Source organism: Macrobrachium nipponense, chromosome 45, assembly GCF_015104395.2.
Source record: "Macrobrachium nipponense isolate FS-2020 chromosome 45, ASM1510439v2, whole genome shotgun sequence".
NCBI classification, from domain to species: domain Eukaryota; kingdom Metazoa; phylum Arthropoda; class Malacostraca; order Decapoda; family Palaemonidae; genus Macrobrachium; species Macrobrachium nipponense.
This window is the reverse complement of record NC_061105.1, coordinates 36730322-36747371: the sequence shown is the minus strand read 5'-3', so window position 1 is coordinate 36747371 and position 17050 is coordinate 36730322. Positions and strand designations below refer to the sequence as shown.

The following is a 17050-nucleotide window of genomic DNA, read 5'->3' as shown; positions in this document are numbered from 1 at the left end:
CGTAATACATTTTCATACACATTTTAAACAAAAGCATGAACAATTATGAATCGACACATCCATAGCTAAATTTGCACCTATGTAACTCGATATTTTCGGCATAGAACAGCGTCAGAGGCATATATTTTACCCTAACACCTACGTAATAACTCTCCATAAAATTTGTTAATATAATTTGTATAACCTTTATGGTCTGAACGGCATTTCTACATATGTATGAACTCGTTAGACAACGGTGCTAGCGGCGCTGTCAACTGAAATTTGTGCCGTAAAGATACCTTTAAAATGCCTTATTTTTTAATGAATATTTTTGACGACCGCCGTAAAACCGATTCGCCGTTGAGTGATTGCGCCGTTAACCGCGGGCCGCCTGTACTTATAATCCACGTGTCAGCCATTTTGGCTGGTATTTTTGACTAACGACCATTCTGACATACGACCTGTTGGTCGGAACGGATCTAGGTCGTAACGCGGATGGTAACTGTATATTGTAAATTAAAAAAAATAAATTAATAGTTTGACTTGTAAGACCCAGTAGGCCCTCAAATATAAGTATAAACTGGATAATCAGTACGAAGTACGAGCATTTGTTCGACAAACGATACAAAATTTTCTAGAAAATTTTGTTGGACAAACGGAAAGTTCGACAAGAGAAACGTTCGACAAACAAAGAGGCATAGACACTCAGCCGGAGATGCCAAGTGGCAAACAGGTCTACCACTGGACGCCCCCATAGGTCGAACAGCCTTTCCGCCACGTCTGGGTGTAGAGACCATTCCATCCCTACCACCTGACTGGCGGCCGAGCTTGTCTGCCACTACATTCCTGCCTCGAGTTCCAGAAGGTGCTTTTTGTGTCTATTCCACACTCCTGCAGTCAGCAACTCCTCCAGGTGTGCACCCCAACCCTCGTTAGATGCATCCCAGAACAGAAGCATGTCCGGAGGGGGTGTGCAACTCCACTCCTATTAAGAGGTTCCTGTTGTCTAGCCACTAGGCTAAATCCTTCCTCACTTCCTCCGTGACAAAAATTGAGAAGTCGATCCCTGTCCTGTAGCAATTGCAAGAGCTCACTTGCCAGGACTAGCCAGTCGTCAAGAATTGGAACACCGTCCCCTCAAGGATAAAGCGAAGGTACTTCCTGGAGGACTGATGGATGGGTATCTGAAAATACGCATCCTTCAGGTCCACCGAACGCATGAAGTCGTTCTCCCTGATAGAGGTGAGCATGGAATGTGCTCTCTTCATTTTGAACCAAGTCTAGCGAATGAATCGGTCCATGGGAGAGAGATCTATCACTGGTCTCCAGCCCCCAGTAGCCTTCTCCACCAGGAAAAGTCGGCTGTGGAATCTCGGTGACGGATCTTGAATGACTTCCACAGCTCTCTTACTCAGTATTGATAGCACTTCTTTGAATGCCAGATCCATGGCAGAACCAGGGATGTATGTCTGAAGTTGGACCAGATGGTTGGTGAGGGGTGTCTGCGGCTCGAAGGGCAGAAGATATCCCCCCTGAAGGACATCCACAACCCAGATCTTGGCTCTGTAGTGCTGCCATTTTGCCCAATGGCTCGCCAGGCACCCAACCCCCATCCATAGCAGCAACTGGGGGGGAATGCAGTCTCTAGAGTTTCCCCTTCTTCCTCTTTTGCTTACCTCACTTCCCGCAAGAGAAGGGATGATGATCCCTTTTCGGAGAGAAGGAGGAAGGCTGGGTCTTTTCTTACTTCCCCTTTGAAGGAGTCTTCTTGGGGGTGGAGGAAGAGCTACCTTGGCTCTGAGGCCTAGCCGCAGTTGCTCGAGACGGCCCGGATGTCTTGGCAACTGCCTGGTGGACAAGACAATTGCTGTCTTCAGCTCTACGCTTGTCTACCGCAGAATCCACCATGTCTCTAGGAAAGAGCGAGGAGGAACCCAGCAACTGTCCATTTTTAAGACAATGCCAACTCTGGGCCCTCCTAAGAACCAGGATGGCCCACAGGTTTGCAGTCTGGTGGGCCAGGTAGGAAATAGCCCTACCGCCAGACTGACAATGTCTCCCGAAAACCGAGTCTTCCCCGGGAACTATTGGTCCCAAAGAAGCAGCGACTTTGGATACTGCGAGGAACCACAGATCCAGCTAAGAGACGGCCTGGAAAGCTGACATAGCAGTACCCTTCAAGGCCATTGCCTCATGCTGCTTGAACCAAAGGTTCTCCAACAGAAGGTGCTGCAGAGGCAAGCCGGGAGTTAGCTGTACTAGCTCTGGGTTAACCTGTTTGGTCGGCAAGGGGTTCTCCGAGGGCAAGTAGAATCGCCTCCGTTGAGGTAGAGGAGGGGGAAGCAGCTTATCCGATCTGTTGGCCCTAAGTGAACTCTCTTGCCCCGAGACAAGATTGTTCACCTGGCCCAACACACCCTCGGACAAGGAAGACCAAGGCAACTCCACAGAAGCTCTGTGTTCCTTCTTAGAATCCTAAAATGACTAACTAAGGGCGGTCAGAGGGAACTACCACTGATCCTTCCCCTAGGTCACTGTGCCGACGAATCGGCGCAATAACCTCCGCAAAACACCTCTGAATCTCGGGAGTGACTGCGTCCTGGGGAGAAAGACCGTTAAGTCCTTCCAGGAAGAGTCCCTCCCTCGATCCTCTTCCTTCAGAGGCAAGAGCCTAAACAGAACCCCCATGATCTCCTCGAACCACTTGAGCACACGACCTCTCAGGCCGAACTGTAAGGGGAACACTCCCCATGGTTCCCCCTGGTCGCCTAGCTCCTCCCAGTGTATCCCAAGGAAGTTGAAGGGACAGGTGAGGAAGATCTGACACTCCCGCTTGGTCTGTTAGCAGAACTAACAGATGGAGCGGGCTGTGAACAATCACCAACCCACGGTAATGATCGGCTCACAAGTCTAGAGGAGTGTTCTCCCAGAAGAGAAGCACTCCTCCGAGGATGGTAGTGACGCTCTCTCATGTCAGGGGAAGTGCTACTTGATGCCTGGACCGTATGGTCATGTTTGAGTGACCATCGATTGGGCAAAGAATAGGATTCACCAGCGTGACGAGAGCGGGTACCATCCTCACGTGTCACAGTCCCTAAGGAGGCCAAAACCTCTCGAGAAGACTGAACGGGGGACCTCTTACCGGTCTTGCCGCGTGCACAGTCCAGCGGAACCGTCACGTCCCCTCTGGGAGCCGAGCGATTGTTAAGCAAGCAATCATCGGCAAGGCGCAAGTCACCCGAGCGACTCACCCCTTCCCTCCACACAGTGTCCATGTCGTGACGGTGAGCGGACTCAGCGTCACCAACTCTGGCTGCACGCTCACAGGTAGATGAGCGTGCACTTGGGGAAACTTGCGGACGAGAACCCGAGACGGTCCCGGTCCTAGAGGCAGAACCTCTAGGACTAGGTGCAGAAGTAAAAGCTGTAACGTGAACTTCTGTGGTCCCCGCCCTGCGCATCCCTGGGAATGGCGAGGTGGTTCCCATTCCCGAAGGAACAGGAGGACCAGCGGAAGCCCACCTTTCTCAACAGAATGGCGAGACAGACCCTTAAGACACACCTGAGGGAGCAAAAGTCAGGTTAGTTGTGGGAACTCCTGTACCCTTCGAAGGAGAAAGATTGCCTCTGCAGCAAACAGAAGCTCCAGAATACAGCCCCGGGTCGGTATGCCTCCCTCCCTCTTCTACGCTCGAGGAATCAAGTGAAGAAGCAGACAGACATTTCCCCTGAAGGGGAAACAGCAAGATGGGGAACCTTACGTGGAGGTAGAAAGGAAGACAAAGAATTAGCCACCAACGGAGTCAACGGGGGCGTGTAGCCCACTGATGAAGCCTGGGAAGACTTTCCCCGAGATCGCTTCCTCCCCTTGTATCTCTCCCACTGCTCCGCTGACCAAGAGATACAAGTATCACAAGTATTATCCAAAGAACACTCTCGCCCTCAGCACTTCATGCAGAGGACGTGAGGATCCACTGCCACTTTGGAGGGGAAACTAACGCACTTTCTGCCCCCACCTCCAGGGCAAACTTGTTGCAAAAATGGGGGGTGATAAGGGTTATCCAAGTTTTGGGTTTGCATGATAAAAAAGGCAAACAACAAAACGCAATCATACACAGAAGACACAACAAAGAAAGGTCTCACAGATTCTCAACAACAGAGATGAGCAGAGAGCACATCTGCACACAACAGCAGCTGAAAGCAAAGAGGAATGTTTAAGTCCGGTCAGGTGGGACTTGCCTTTATTTGGCGCCATGATGGCGTATTCAGCAGTTGCACTCAAATAAAAAAAGCACAAAAACAACAAACACAAAAGGCAGAATGGGTCATGAAAGAGATTGGGATGCTTTGTTTGGGCGCTCGATATGGGGCTGGTCACACGTTGGGCCCTGGATGAAGCATTTCCGAGTGTACAAAAACCAAGGAAACATATGATAACCAAGACAAAATTTCATAGAAAAGTCTACGAAAATTAAAATGTACGAAAACCGAGGCGTATGAAAACCAAGGATTGACTGTATACAGAGAGAGAGAGAGAGAGAGAGAGAGAGAGAGAGAGAGAGAGAGAGAGAGAGAGAGAGAGAGAGAGAGAGAAACTCCTAGGTGAGGCTAGTGCTGCCAAAGCACGTGACAGCGAGTCTCTTTCTTAGAGTACGCTTCACAATTTTGTCAGCAATCACACCTCCCTCTAGTCACCCAATGCAATCATTCAGCCCAGTTTCATGCACACATGATCATATTTCATTCCATCCAGTGCATGCACACATGATCATATTTCATTCCATCCAGTGCATATTTTTCATTATTCATTAGCAGACATGTAACAAAGTTATTCTGATGTTCATTTAAAACTCTCACTAGGTTTTGGGGTTACTATGATCTAGGGTCACAGTTAAAGCTGCAGCTGATCTGGGCAGATCTTGCTCTCTCATGTCATGAGCTCACATTGCTTACATTAGTCACCGATATAAATTTTTCTTAAGCATAACTATACCACCAATCGACCTTAAAGTAACAGAATCCAAATAACTAAGAAAATTACACAAGTGAAATATGAAAAGTGAATTAAGTCTTCTTCAGAACTTTCACCTCTGAAATTATGCACAAAGGAACATATAACAGTATTCTTTAACTAGTTGCTATGTCACCTGTATTGCTGTGCATGCTCCAGCCTGCTTGTTGCATCCATAACTTGACGTTTAGATGACGACTTGAATAGTGGAACAGAGGCACCCTATTTCTGAAACTGGCTTAGTTCAACCGACAAGCAATCAACTTACTCAGGTTTGAGAGAGAGAGAGAGAGAGAGAGAGAGAGAGAGAGAGAGAGAGAGAGAGAGAGAGAGAGAGAGAGAGAGAAACTCCTTTTAATGTTTCAAGTGACACCCCTTACACGGGCAAACAGCTCTCATTGAAACTCTTTGCACTGTGCACAACAACCAACACTGACATCACTTTCTTTACACCTGGCTGATAAATGCAAATCAGAGGATTTAAAAAATCCTAAGATGCCAGGGTAACCTCAAAATGACAAACACCTTTTACTAGTTCTACTTTTCAACTGGAGAGGTAGGTTTAAGTTTATCAAATAATTAATTCATGAATTAGACTTTCCATCCACAAAGTAAATAATGTGACTTCCAAACTAAATATATGTAACACCGAGTTGCTGTAAGAGTGCATTATGGTGCTTGTACTTACTTATGAGCAGTCTTTCCCCCACATATCTTGAATAATTCATCATAGGATAACTTGAGTGACATATCCTCCTCTTCTGCTACATCCTCCAGTACACCTGCCTGAATAAAATTAACTGTAACTTTCTAAAACTTAAAATTTACTACAAAGTAAATAAAGTTCTACACCAATGTATGGCCACCATTGTATTCTGTACTAAACTGAAATGCCATAATGTTCTACTGGAAAATTTCAAGTGGATCCATACTTGACTTCAATTTCAGAATAAAATTAAAATGTCAATATACCAGATTGAGAGATCATTCCATGCACTCCTGAAACATTCAACTTCAGTTTACAGTGGAACCCCCGTATTCGCTTTCTCCGGATTCAGGGACTCATCCATTCACGTTTTTCTTTCTGGAACATTTCTCCCCATTCTTCCTGGAAAATTTGCCTATTCGCTGTATTTTTCTATGAGAAATATCCACAAATTCCTTTTTGTTTATATATCAATTTCATCATAAAATGCACTTTGTTATACAACTATTAAAATAACTAGGTATAACAATTTTTAGTGTTGTTTTTAAAGTTTTAACTAACAAAATAGGTTTTAAGCATTTTCATAGAGGTTCCAACTATTTGCGGGGGTGGGGGTGGGGATCTGTACGCACCCCCCCCTCCCGAAATTCAAGAAATTCAAGTTAGTGCCTACCTAAGTTACTGGAATTTCTATTATGAAGGACCATCAACAGTAAAACATTAATCTTACTATACATCATAAAACACTTTCAAAGCTAAGATTTCAATATAATATTTAATGAGTACATACTACTAGGGGGACAATTCCCTGGTTTGAGAAGTGTGTGTGTGTGTGTGTAAAATAATTTACTACATTTCCTTACGATAGAAAATAGTTTAAAAATTAGTGTTAGAATAAATAATCTTGTAATTGTTTACACAAAATATGTCTGTAATGTACAATATGGCAGAATAAGGAAATATTTCAAACCTGTTTTATTTGTCAGTGAAATGCACTGGGAAGTTACAGAAATTCTAATTCAGAATAACTTTTTAAATCAAGGCTAAAAAATAATTTTAAAGCATAATTTTGGCCCTCATTTGTTAAAAATGACACTTTGTCCAAAATCGCAATTTTCCTAACTATACAAACCTGAGGTCCTTTTACAATAGGAAGGTAACTAGCGGCAGCAGGACGGCCGTAAGCTTCAAACAAGGGAGTTCAGTAGTTAACTGCTTGTCCGACAGTGCGCGCACCGCGCGACTGGGAGGTGAAGAATCACTTTTGCTTTAGGCCCAGGCAAAAAAACGCAGAGTGAGGGGTGGCATGAGGTGGGAGGCGGGTATCAGGAACCATTCCCATTTTCTATTCATAATTTTTATTTCCACTGTCCCCTGAGGGGAGGTGGGTGGGTACTTGATTATATATATCTGCCAGGTAAGTATGAACAAACTTTATTGTATCATAACAATATCATTTTGTTCATGAAACTTACCTGTCAGATATATATATAGCTGAATCCCACCGTTGGAGGTGGGAAGGGACGGAATAGAAGGATTTTGGGAAACAAATGCATGCAGATGATTTACATCTTGGTTCCACCTGTTAGCATAGCTGGCTTCGTGGTTACTGCCACGTAAGTCTGCTTGTGCTACTAGAGTTGCCAGCAAGGTAGAGACCTATATAGCTGGTGCACTCCAGATGATCTGTCAACAGGGGCGAGACCACGACGTGACTAGACCATATTGACCATACCATGAGGGTTAAGAAGTAAAATAAATATAGTATATATATATATATATATATATATATATATATATAGATATATATATATATATATATATTATATATATATATATATATATAATCACCACCTGACCAACCTTGCCAAAGTTAAGGTGTTTTAACTAAGGCTTAAGAGTAAAGAAGTCGCCATTGGCGGCGACTCAACAACTAAATTAAGAGCTCTTCCTAACCATTTTCTACAGGATAGGATGAGTGGTACTTCTTGCCCCCAAGATTGTGTCTGCAGACACGTATGGCCCTAGCGAGCAGCAGATCTCATATGCCATATTCACATCCCTCAGGGAGTGTGAAGTGAACACAGAGTTGCTTCGCTAATACATGGTACTCAGGATGTTGCTGAGTGCCATGCTCTGTTGAAATGCTTCCGAGGCCGCGCCCTCACCTCGTGAGCATTCCGATCAAAAGATTTCAAATCTTTGTGCAAACACAATGAAGGAGCCTTTTTGAAAGAACTCCTTCACACTAAAGCCAGGGTGTTCTTCGATATGGGCAAGTCTGGTCTTTTTCAGAACACTGCAGATTGCCCGAAGGACTTCGACTTTCTTGAGTTTTATGTAGATAAAACTTGAGACCTGACAGGGCACAGGACTCTCTCTGGCTCCTGCCCACTAACTTGTGCCATCCTCGATTCCAAGTTCCTGGCCCAAGGACAAGACGGGTTTCCATTCTTAGGCCACAACGGAAGGCTTAGAGAACACACCGCCTTGTGTCCTCTAAAGCCAAAACTTCTGACGATGGCTTAAAACCTCACTAACCCTCTTTGTCGTATCTAGGGTGGTTAGAAGAAGGCCTTTCTGATCACGTGCAAGAAGTTAACAGGTAGGAGAGGTTCGAAAGCTTTGACATCAAGAACTTCAGACTACGTTAAAATGACAATTTGTCGAAAATTGCATTTTTCCTAACTATACAAACCTGAGGTCCTTTAACAATAGGAAGTAGCTAGTGGCAGCTGGAACGGTCGTAAGCTTCGAACAAGGGGAGAACGGTAGTTAACTGCTTGTCCGACAGTCGCGCGCCGCGCGACTGGGAGGTAAACAAATCACTTTTGCTTTTGGCCCATGCAAAATACGCAGAGTGAGGGGTGGCATGAGGCGGGACTATATGTAAAGGGACCTCAGGGGTTTGTATAGTTAGGAAAAATGCAATTTTCGACAAATTGTCATTTGTTCCGATACGTAATACAAACCATCGGTCCTTTAAGGGGGCCGGCCGGCTAATGCCCTTTTTCAAGGACAGGACTTTGATATTCATACCACTTAATAAGGTGACTTGGGACATCTCCAAACCGCATATGATTTTCGCCTCTGACCTTCGGTTTTGTGACGCCAGGGCGATTTATCCCGAAAATAACCATTTTTCAAATTCTATCTCCTCCCTTGATATTTAATATTAAGACCTGGGATTACTACCACATATAGACCTGATGTAGACCTCCAATCAAATGGAGAGTTTTTTTTTCTAAAAGTCATTTTTTTGCTAGATATGAATTTTTCAATATGGTCAAAAAATAAACCCTATAAATCAGGAGAAAAAAATTTATAAAAAAAATACGTAACAAAAATTGGAAAAAAGGGCTCTATTTGATTGTTCTATAATGTCTTTCTGAGTTATATACCAAATTCCAATGTTATAGCTTTAAAACTAAGTGAGAAGATAGATTTTGAAGGTCAATAAGTATAGTTTTGAGATACGGGCGTTCAAAGTTTTGCTTCGTATTTTCTATAAAGACAATTAATTAATAAATAATGATTATTATGAATGTATATTTGTTTTTTGTGTATTAATAAACCAAAACTATTTTATTTATCATTATTTAATCATAAATGATGATCCCCTTGCTCATATCGCAGCCTGGGGCACTGCTTGAGGCAAGATGGGGCACTCCTTCCTACGCAATTCTCTCTCTCCCCTTCACTAACTCGGCTTACTACAGCGAATTTTCTTCTTTTGTATGTTAGCGAGATGTTTTCTTTGTATTTTCCTCTTTGGCATGATGAAATTCTTGCCCGAAACAAAGATAAAGAAACGTAATTGCAAGAGAATGTCAAGAAGTGAAACTCGAAGGCGTACACTTTTTTTTACATAGACAATTTAATAAATCATGATTATTATGAATTTCATATTCCATTTTGGGTTTTAAAAAACCAAAACTTTGTTATTTATCATAAATTAAGATCTCTTTGCTCAAAGATCGTAGCCTTAGGCACAGTGTGACGTGTGCTGTCAAGCAAGACGGGGGCGTTACTAAGCAACCCTCAACTCTCTCTCTCTTCACTAACTACGCATATATTATGATATTCTGTAATAATACTTGAGCGATTTTTCTTCGTCTGTATGTTAGCGAGATGTTTCCCTTGTCTTTTCCTCATTGGCATGATGAAATTCTTGCCGAAACATACATAAACATACGTGAAAGCAGGCGAATGCCAGACGTGAAATGGAACGTGTACACTACTTGACGTCTGTGATCGCACTAAACTTGGTAGCTTGAGCCTGAAGTCTCCTTCTAGACTCTGGAGAATGTCTACAGATGCCATTTCTCCCAATTTCTTTGACAATAATTATCAAAATTTACGATAATAGAAGAAATATTGCATTTTCTTGTACGGATCAATGTTTTAGGCTTATTGAGTTACGTTAACTAATTACCCTGTAACTACGAAAGTAAGAGGAATTTTGACGAAATATTTCGTATACGTATTCTCAATTGCCATATGAAGCTCCATGAATTTTTTCATGACTTTGCATTTTTCGCCCTATACCTCCATATATAGAGGTTCCGGCCGGCCCCCTTAACAATAGGAAGACTCACTTCTTGGTGGGAGGAATCTGAGTCTTTTGATGAACAGACTGGTGTTCGTCCATCCCTGGAATGCCTCCCTGGTCGTAAGAGCGAGGGAGGGATCCAAGCCCCTGTCCGATTGATCGGGGTGTGCACCGCAGGATCAATGGTCAGGCCTCTGGGCCAAGTACTAAGAGAGAGGCAAGCGTATCTCTTCGTACCAGCAAGCAAGAACTTGTTCCTGTTTGCAAGAGACAATCATAAAATTAGGTTTGGTGCTCAAGCTGGCATCCACTTCCTCCCCTTTGGGGAGTTTGGGAGGAAGTGGTGGTATACGCTCCTATCCCTAGTGAAAGGGATAGGATGGGGTCTCTGTTGGAGTAGCTCACCTAGCATCTTGTCCTTATCCAGCCAATGGGTGACGACCGTTGTCCCTCTACCCACAGTAGAGGGGAAGAAGAAAAAGATGGGAAGAGGGAGCCAGTCACACTCTCATTCACTCATCCTTTCTTACGGTCACACCAGGACTTGATGCTGTTCAGCCTGCGAGGGTCTGGGTTCGCTACACAACGTGTTGAGCAGCCACCCCGGGTCCCAAGGAAAAAGATCCAAGGACCTGTGGGCAATATCCCGAAGGTTAGGAAGGAGGTGCATGTGGTCTGGTTGGACCAGACCCCTGCCTTCAGTACCTGCGCCCACGGAGAAGTTCTTGCGGACAAAGCAGCATCTCCTTCGCATCGAAGGCGGTGAAGTCCATTAGGGAGGGGATTGTGAACGACTCGAACTGATCGTCAGGGACCGAAGGGTTCTGAGTCTTCGCTACGAAGTTCGGTATGAAATCGAGCATCACGGATCCCCATCCCCTGGATGCTTGACTTCGCAGGAGAAGTCATGCAGTTTCTTCAGAGGAAAAGAAGGGAATAGTCGCATGACCTATCCCTCTTCTCGACTTCGGTGATGTCCAGTACCCATACTGGTCTGTCCATCTGCAACGAAGAGTCTCGCATCCTCCTATCCCCATGCAGCGAAGTTCTCGGTAGTGGATAGGACACCGACACTCCATGGTGGGTGTCGATGGTATGGGTACTGTGACAAGCTATTAAGAGGACGAAGTAATGATTGCTCTGTAACAACCGAACTAAGTCAACAGCGTAGTTCGTAACTGACTCGGGCGCTCTGACAGCTGCCGACTGACTGCGTTCGGTAGGAGGCAAGTTGTCCAAGCATCCGAGTAAGTCACGTGACTTTCGCCCTTAAAAGGGTTATGCCGAGAGACCAAACAAATAGTGTATTTGTTTGTCACCTATGCCGGACGGTGAGGTGATTATTCTCTTAAGGCATGTGCCCAACTGGCGAAAGTCAATTGCCTTCTAGAGACCGAGGTCCCTGAAGGCAAGACATTCTCATAGTTGTTGAATCTCAGCTAAGGAGAAACAACACTATGTGCCGTTGAAGACGAAGGTAGACATTGAATGCAACCTACGTCTTCACAGACGAATCGAGAGAAGGATTCTCAAGATTCATAACCTGTGCTTACAAATGACTGAAAACGCTAACCGCTATTTCATTGCTGTCCGGTGAGAATCGTAGTTGCAATGAAAGCGGGCGTTCCTCAGTAATGAAAACCAAGGGAAAGGCGCCCTGAAGAACTGCTTCTCATGGGCTGAACGTTTGGAAGTAGAGCTGGCAGGTGTGGGAGTAGGCGATGTCTTTGAATACATCTGCTAATCCGGGGTGAACAATGAATAATTGCACACCTACGAATAAGAGATATTTTGAGGACAAACTCAGATTCCGCAAAAATCATTCGCATTATCGCAGTGCGATGCAGCAAGAGACTATCACAGAATTCTGTTACCGTGCGGTAAACAGAAAGATGAAAGTCGAAGAGATATCTCTGTTGTAAATTCTCGCAATACTGAAGGCGATGAATTCGAGCGTCACAGCAGATGGTCATTCATGTATGCGAGAATCCCCGTTAATCAGAGACCTAAGTCCGTGATTGTTGGGCAGAGATACGGTTGGTATTCAATCAAAGCAGGGGAGAAAGACATAACCAACCGTGCATCTCGAGGCGGCAACTGGTACTGAAATGCCTCGGGCTGCGCAATTCAATACGCAGTAGCTGTCGCTGACTCGTCATCCTGAGTTGCCAAGTAATCCTTTCCACGAAGGAATGCGTTCGGCTAGAACCACCGAGCATAAAAAGATATGCTCGAGCAATTATATTTAGGCGAAACGAATTTCGGTAAATACAAAAGCTGAAATGGTGTTGTCGTGACAAAACCATAAGTATATAAAATTGAAACTGGAAACTCCTGGGAGGTTGCAGGCAACCCCGAGTTGCAGTTCAATTAGAATACTCCTCGTCTAAGTCGCAATCCGTAGAGTAACTAGGATATGCGCCTACCCCTCGGACAATTCAACTGCTTAGCAGAATCATGTCACGAGGTTAATATACGTAGTATATTTGTAGGATTCTGAACAACGATCTCCATCCTAAATTCTTCCTTCAAGAAAACAAAAATAAGGATTGGAGATCGACCACCTTCGATCTCTATCAAAGAGAGTGAAGGAGAAGTCTTCCTCGAAGGAAAGCTTCAATGGTGAACAGAATAACTAAGATGATAGTTCAAGCCAAACTGGATGTTCCCGTCCGTTCTTCTCTATTCCAGGTTGGTCGCCTACTGTGAGATAGTCTTCTTCAGCAGCAGTCTTCTTCCCAATGCTAGAAATTCCAGGAATTCGAGCATAGGCGAGGTTCCCGATTATCGTGTAACAATTATCGGGGATTCTCGTCTCGCTCACTTTGGACCGTGGTCTCGCCTAAGTGTTTGGAGATCGTAAAAACTCGAACACTCTGAATGCGCTAGAAATTCCGTAGAATTCTAAGCACTCTGCGAAACCCCCACCCCGAATTCGTCAAACGATATCGGCTGGTGGTCCTCTCGATTCCCGTAGAAATCGAGAATGGGGCAGGATCCCACCTCCTCAACCGACCGGGTGACTTACGTCAGGTAGGACCCGAAGGTCCCCGGTAGCGCAGTCCCCAACGTGGGATCCTACAGAGAAATCTCTGCAGGATCCCTCCCATTTCCTTCGTAGCCGTAAGGAAAGAGGGAATGGGGAAGGAATTGGATACTCGCTCGCCTTCCCAGTGGAACTAGCAGTTGGAGAAGAGTAGGAGCAGCCATCGCCGGCCTCTCAGAGTCTGGGAAAACGTATCGTCAGGAGAAAACGTTTTTCCCGAGGAGGGTAACGAACTCTCACTGTAGGTAAGGGTCTGCCGCCACTGTGAACGTCGTCTGGGTGGGGCTGATCGTCACCTGACAGGAGAGAGCCGATACCGTCCTCCGACTCATTCCAGTCCTCGTCGAGGTCGAAACCTCTCAGGAGGACCGAAGGAGTATTTAAATACGGTGTCCGAAGACACGTAGAAACGCCGCTGTCGCAGTAGAGGAGGTGGAAGTAGCTTGATCGACCGGCCAGAACTGAGAGAGCCTTCTTGTCCGGAGACGAGAGAGACTGGTTCAAGACAGAATCGGCAAGCTCCGATCGCGGCAGATCCACCATCGGTTTGGGTTCCCTCTCGGGCCCCGAAACGACTCGAGCAGAGACGTGGGCTCTGCTGGTGGGAGCGGCAATCCTTCCCTGAGGTCGTTGCGCTGACGAATCAGTGCCATAACCTCGACAAAGTTCCTCTGGATCTCGGAAGTCATAGCATCTTGCAGAGTAGGACCGTCAAGCCCCTCGAACAAGAGCAGTTCCGCGAAACCTCCCCCTCCCTTAAGGAGGAGGAACTGCGATAGACCCCTCTCGGATTCCTCCTGCCACTTGCGCGTACGTCCTGGTCGGTCCGAAGATCGTACCTGGTACTTACGGCGTCGTGATGGGATCGTGCGGGGCATGCCCCTCACGATCACCCCGCTGTGACTCGCTCTTCCTGGTGCAAACCGAGGAAGTTGCAGGCACGGGAGAGGAAGACATGACGCTCCTCTTTCGCTCGCTGGCAGAACCAGCGGGCTTGGAGGGCTGCAGGCGATCGCCACTTTGCAGGCCTAGTCGAGCCGTTTCCCAGGAAAATGGCTGGACCGAGAACAGCGGCCCCGATCTCGGGTGCAAGAGGAGCTGCTGCTGGTACCCCTATGCCGCCCCACCGGTCCCTGTGGGAGCGGCGGTCAGGAGACCTGCAGAGAACACTGTCGCGGTGAGACCGGTGCGTGTCCTCGCGGCGCGTCATACCGCTGGTACCAGCCGAGGCTGGCACCAACGAGGGAACCTCTTCCCAGCCAGCTCGTGGCTGGTCAGACAGTCACGTCTACCAGGGTTACCAGCTGGTCGCTGCGAGAGCGGCCGCTGGTCTGGCGAGAGTCACATGAGCGGCTCTCACCAGCTTCTGCTCCGTGCCACGTACTTGGCGCCGAGCGAACTCTGGTGCCAAAATTTGGCTATACGCTCTCCCGCGGGAGATCGTATACTCGGAAGTTCTCGCGAACGAGAGACCGAGCCGGAACCTGGCGTAGCGGCAGCGCCGCAAACACCAGGCGAGGAAGTACCGGTGGTAGTCGGTACGCCTCTGGTCCCAGTCTTCTTCCTTGCAGAAGGGGAGACGGGCCCTGTTCCCGAAAGAGCAGGAGGACCGGCAGAAGAACCCCCCCGTCCCACGGGAGTGGAACGAGCCCTTAGAAGTTCCCGAAGGAGCCTTCTTAGGGGGGAAACCCGGGTTACCAGCTGGTCGCTGCAAGAGCGGCTGCTGGCCTGGCGAGAGTCACCTGAGCGGCTCTCACCAGCCTTCTGCTCCGTGGCGCGTCTTGGCACCGAGCGAACTCTGGCGCCGAAACTTGGCTGCACGGTCTCCCGAGGGAGAATGTACACTCTGGATCTCTCACGAACGAGAGACCGAGCCAGAACCTGGCGTAGCGGCATCGCCACTAGCACCAGGCGAGGAAGTACCAGTGCTAACCGGTACTCCTCTGGTCCCCGTCTATCTCTTCCTTACGGAAGGGGAGACGGGCCCCGCTCCCGAAGGAGCAGGAAGACCAGCAGAAGGACCCCCCGTCCCACCAGGGTGGGACAGGCCCTAAGAAGTTCCCGAAGGAGACTTCTTAGGGGGGAAGGCAGCCTTCTTCTTCTTCGGCTTATGGGCCTTAGAAGTCGAAGGGGAAGAAGCAGCAGCAGACGACGAAGATGACACCTTCCTCTTCTTCCTCGTCAGCTCACGCAGGACAGTCGTCAGGTCCTCCATCCAGGCCGGAGCCGGGGCTATTGCCGAAGCAACACGGCCCGACTGCACCTGTCCGGAAGGACCTGGGACTGGGGAAGACACACCGTGGGCAGGACCAGCATGGACAGGCTCAGGAACCAGGAGCGACAGGAACAGCAACCAGCTCAGGAGCGGCAGGAACAGCAGCAGCGGTAGACCCAGAAGGGACAGCCAAGCCAGCAGCGGGAACCACATCAGCGGCAGGTACGGCAGGCCCAGCGATCGCCTCGTAGAATCATCGGCAGCCAGCGGGAAAACAACCTGGGGTACTGGCGGTCCGGGGTCCAGGGGCGACGCTGCTGGAACAGGCGGAACGTCTGGGGCAGGCAACACGAGAAAACAGGCTGGCGGCGGGCGGCAAACCCCCCTCGGTACGGCGGCGGGCCCTAGTAGCGGCAGACGGCGTCACCGACACAGCATGGGGAGTGTAGACCAGGCGGGGGGGAGCAGCATAAGCGGCCGTGGAGGTAGTAGTGGAGACCGCCCCAGACCTCGCTAGACGCTGCAGCAGCCCGTGGATGCTAGGCACGCCCTGCCGCCGCGGTGGTCCATACCTGTCCAAGGTTGTCTCCCCATCGGATGTAGCACCTGCGGTAGCACAGATAGATTAGTAAGAGGGGTTGCCCTCACGCTGGGGGGAAAGTCATTGGCCCCACCCCTAACCCGAACGAAAGGAAGACCCCCAAATACAAAATACAACGAGGAAGCTGAGCGGGGGGCAGGAAAGAAGACGAAGAATCGGATACCAAGGGAGTCGTGGGAGAGCTTTCCGACGACTTCCTGGCAGACCTTCGCTTCCCCTACCCCCGCACAGCAGTGAAAAGTAATATGAAAATGAAACAGAATACTGCCCTTGCGATTCACTTCATAGAACTTATAGGGGAAAAGATCAATTCCCGGGTAAGAGCGGAAACTTGATCCATAATAATATGATGCTATCATAAAATATATATGAAAATGAAACAGAATACTGCACTTGCGATTTCACTTTCACAGAAAATAATCGTAAGGATCAATTCCCGGGCAAGAGCGAAAATTGATCCAAATTAAAATTTATGCAAATAAATAAATGAAAATGAAAAGAATACTGCAATTGCGAATCCACTTTCATTGCATTCTATCATACAAAATAAAAGGCTCGTGCCGAGCGCAATCACGCTCTCGGCAACGAACGCACAGGGCAAAAATATAATGAAAAGAGTACTTACATTTTTCAATTACACACTTTCGCCCAAAATACATGACTCGGCGCGAGCGCGCCCGCCCTCGGCACCGAGACATAATTCAAGGGTTCAATTCATGAAAAGAGAGGAAATCGCTGCATCTACGGCGATAGCTCCATGTTGGTTCATAATTAAGTAATGAAAATGAAAACAGTGTACTTACAGTTTCATTTTCAAGTCAAACAAACCATTAGTAGAAAACACAATATAAACAAAGCATACGACGATGAAGCGGGCATTGAGTGATGACGAACACGTCCTTCACATCCGCGGCCGAAAGCAAAAGTGATTTGTTTACCT

The 17050-nt window shown here is 47.3% G+C and overlaps 1 protein-coding gene across 1 annotated transcript in view; it reads right to left on the bottom strand.

The window, feature by feature from the left end:
• The window catches only part of LOC135214481 (G patch domain-containing protein 4-like), an 82044-nt gene that overhangs the window by 22814 nt on the left and 42180 nt on the right, over positions 1–17050 (bottom strand). Inside the window, exon 3 of the mRNA XM_064248831.1 lies at positions 5679–5776. Coding sequence (XP_064104901.1) covers positions 5679–5776 — 98 coding nt within the window. The remainder of the gene's footprint in view (positions 1–5678; positions 5777–17050) is intronic.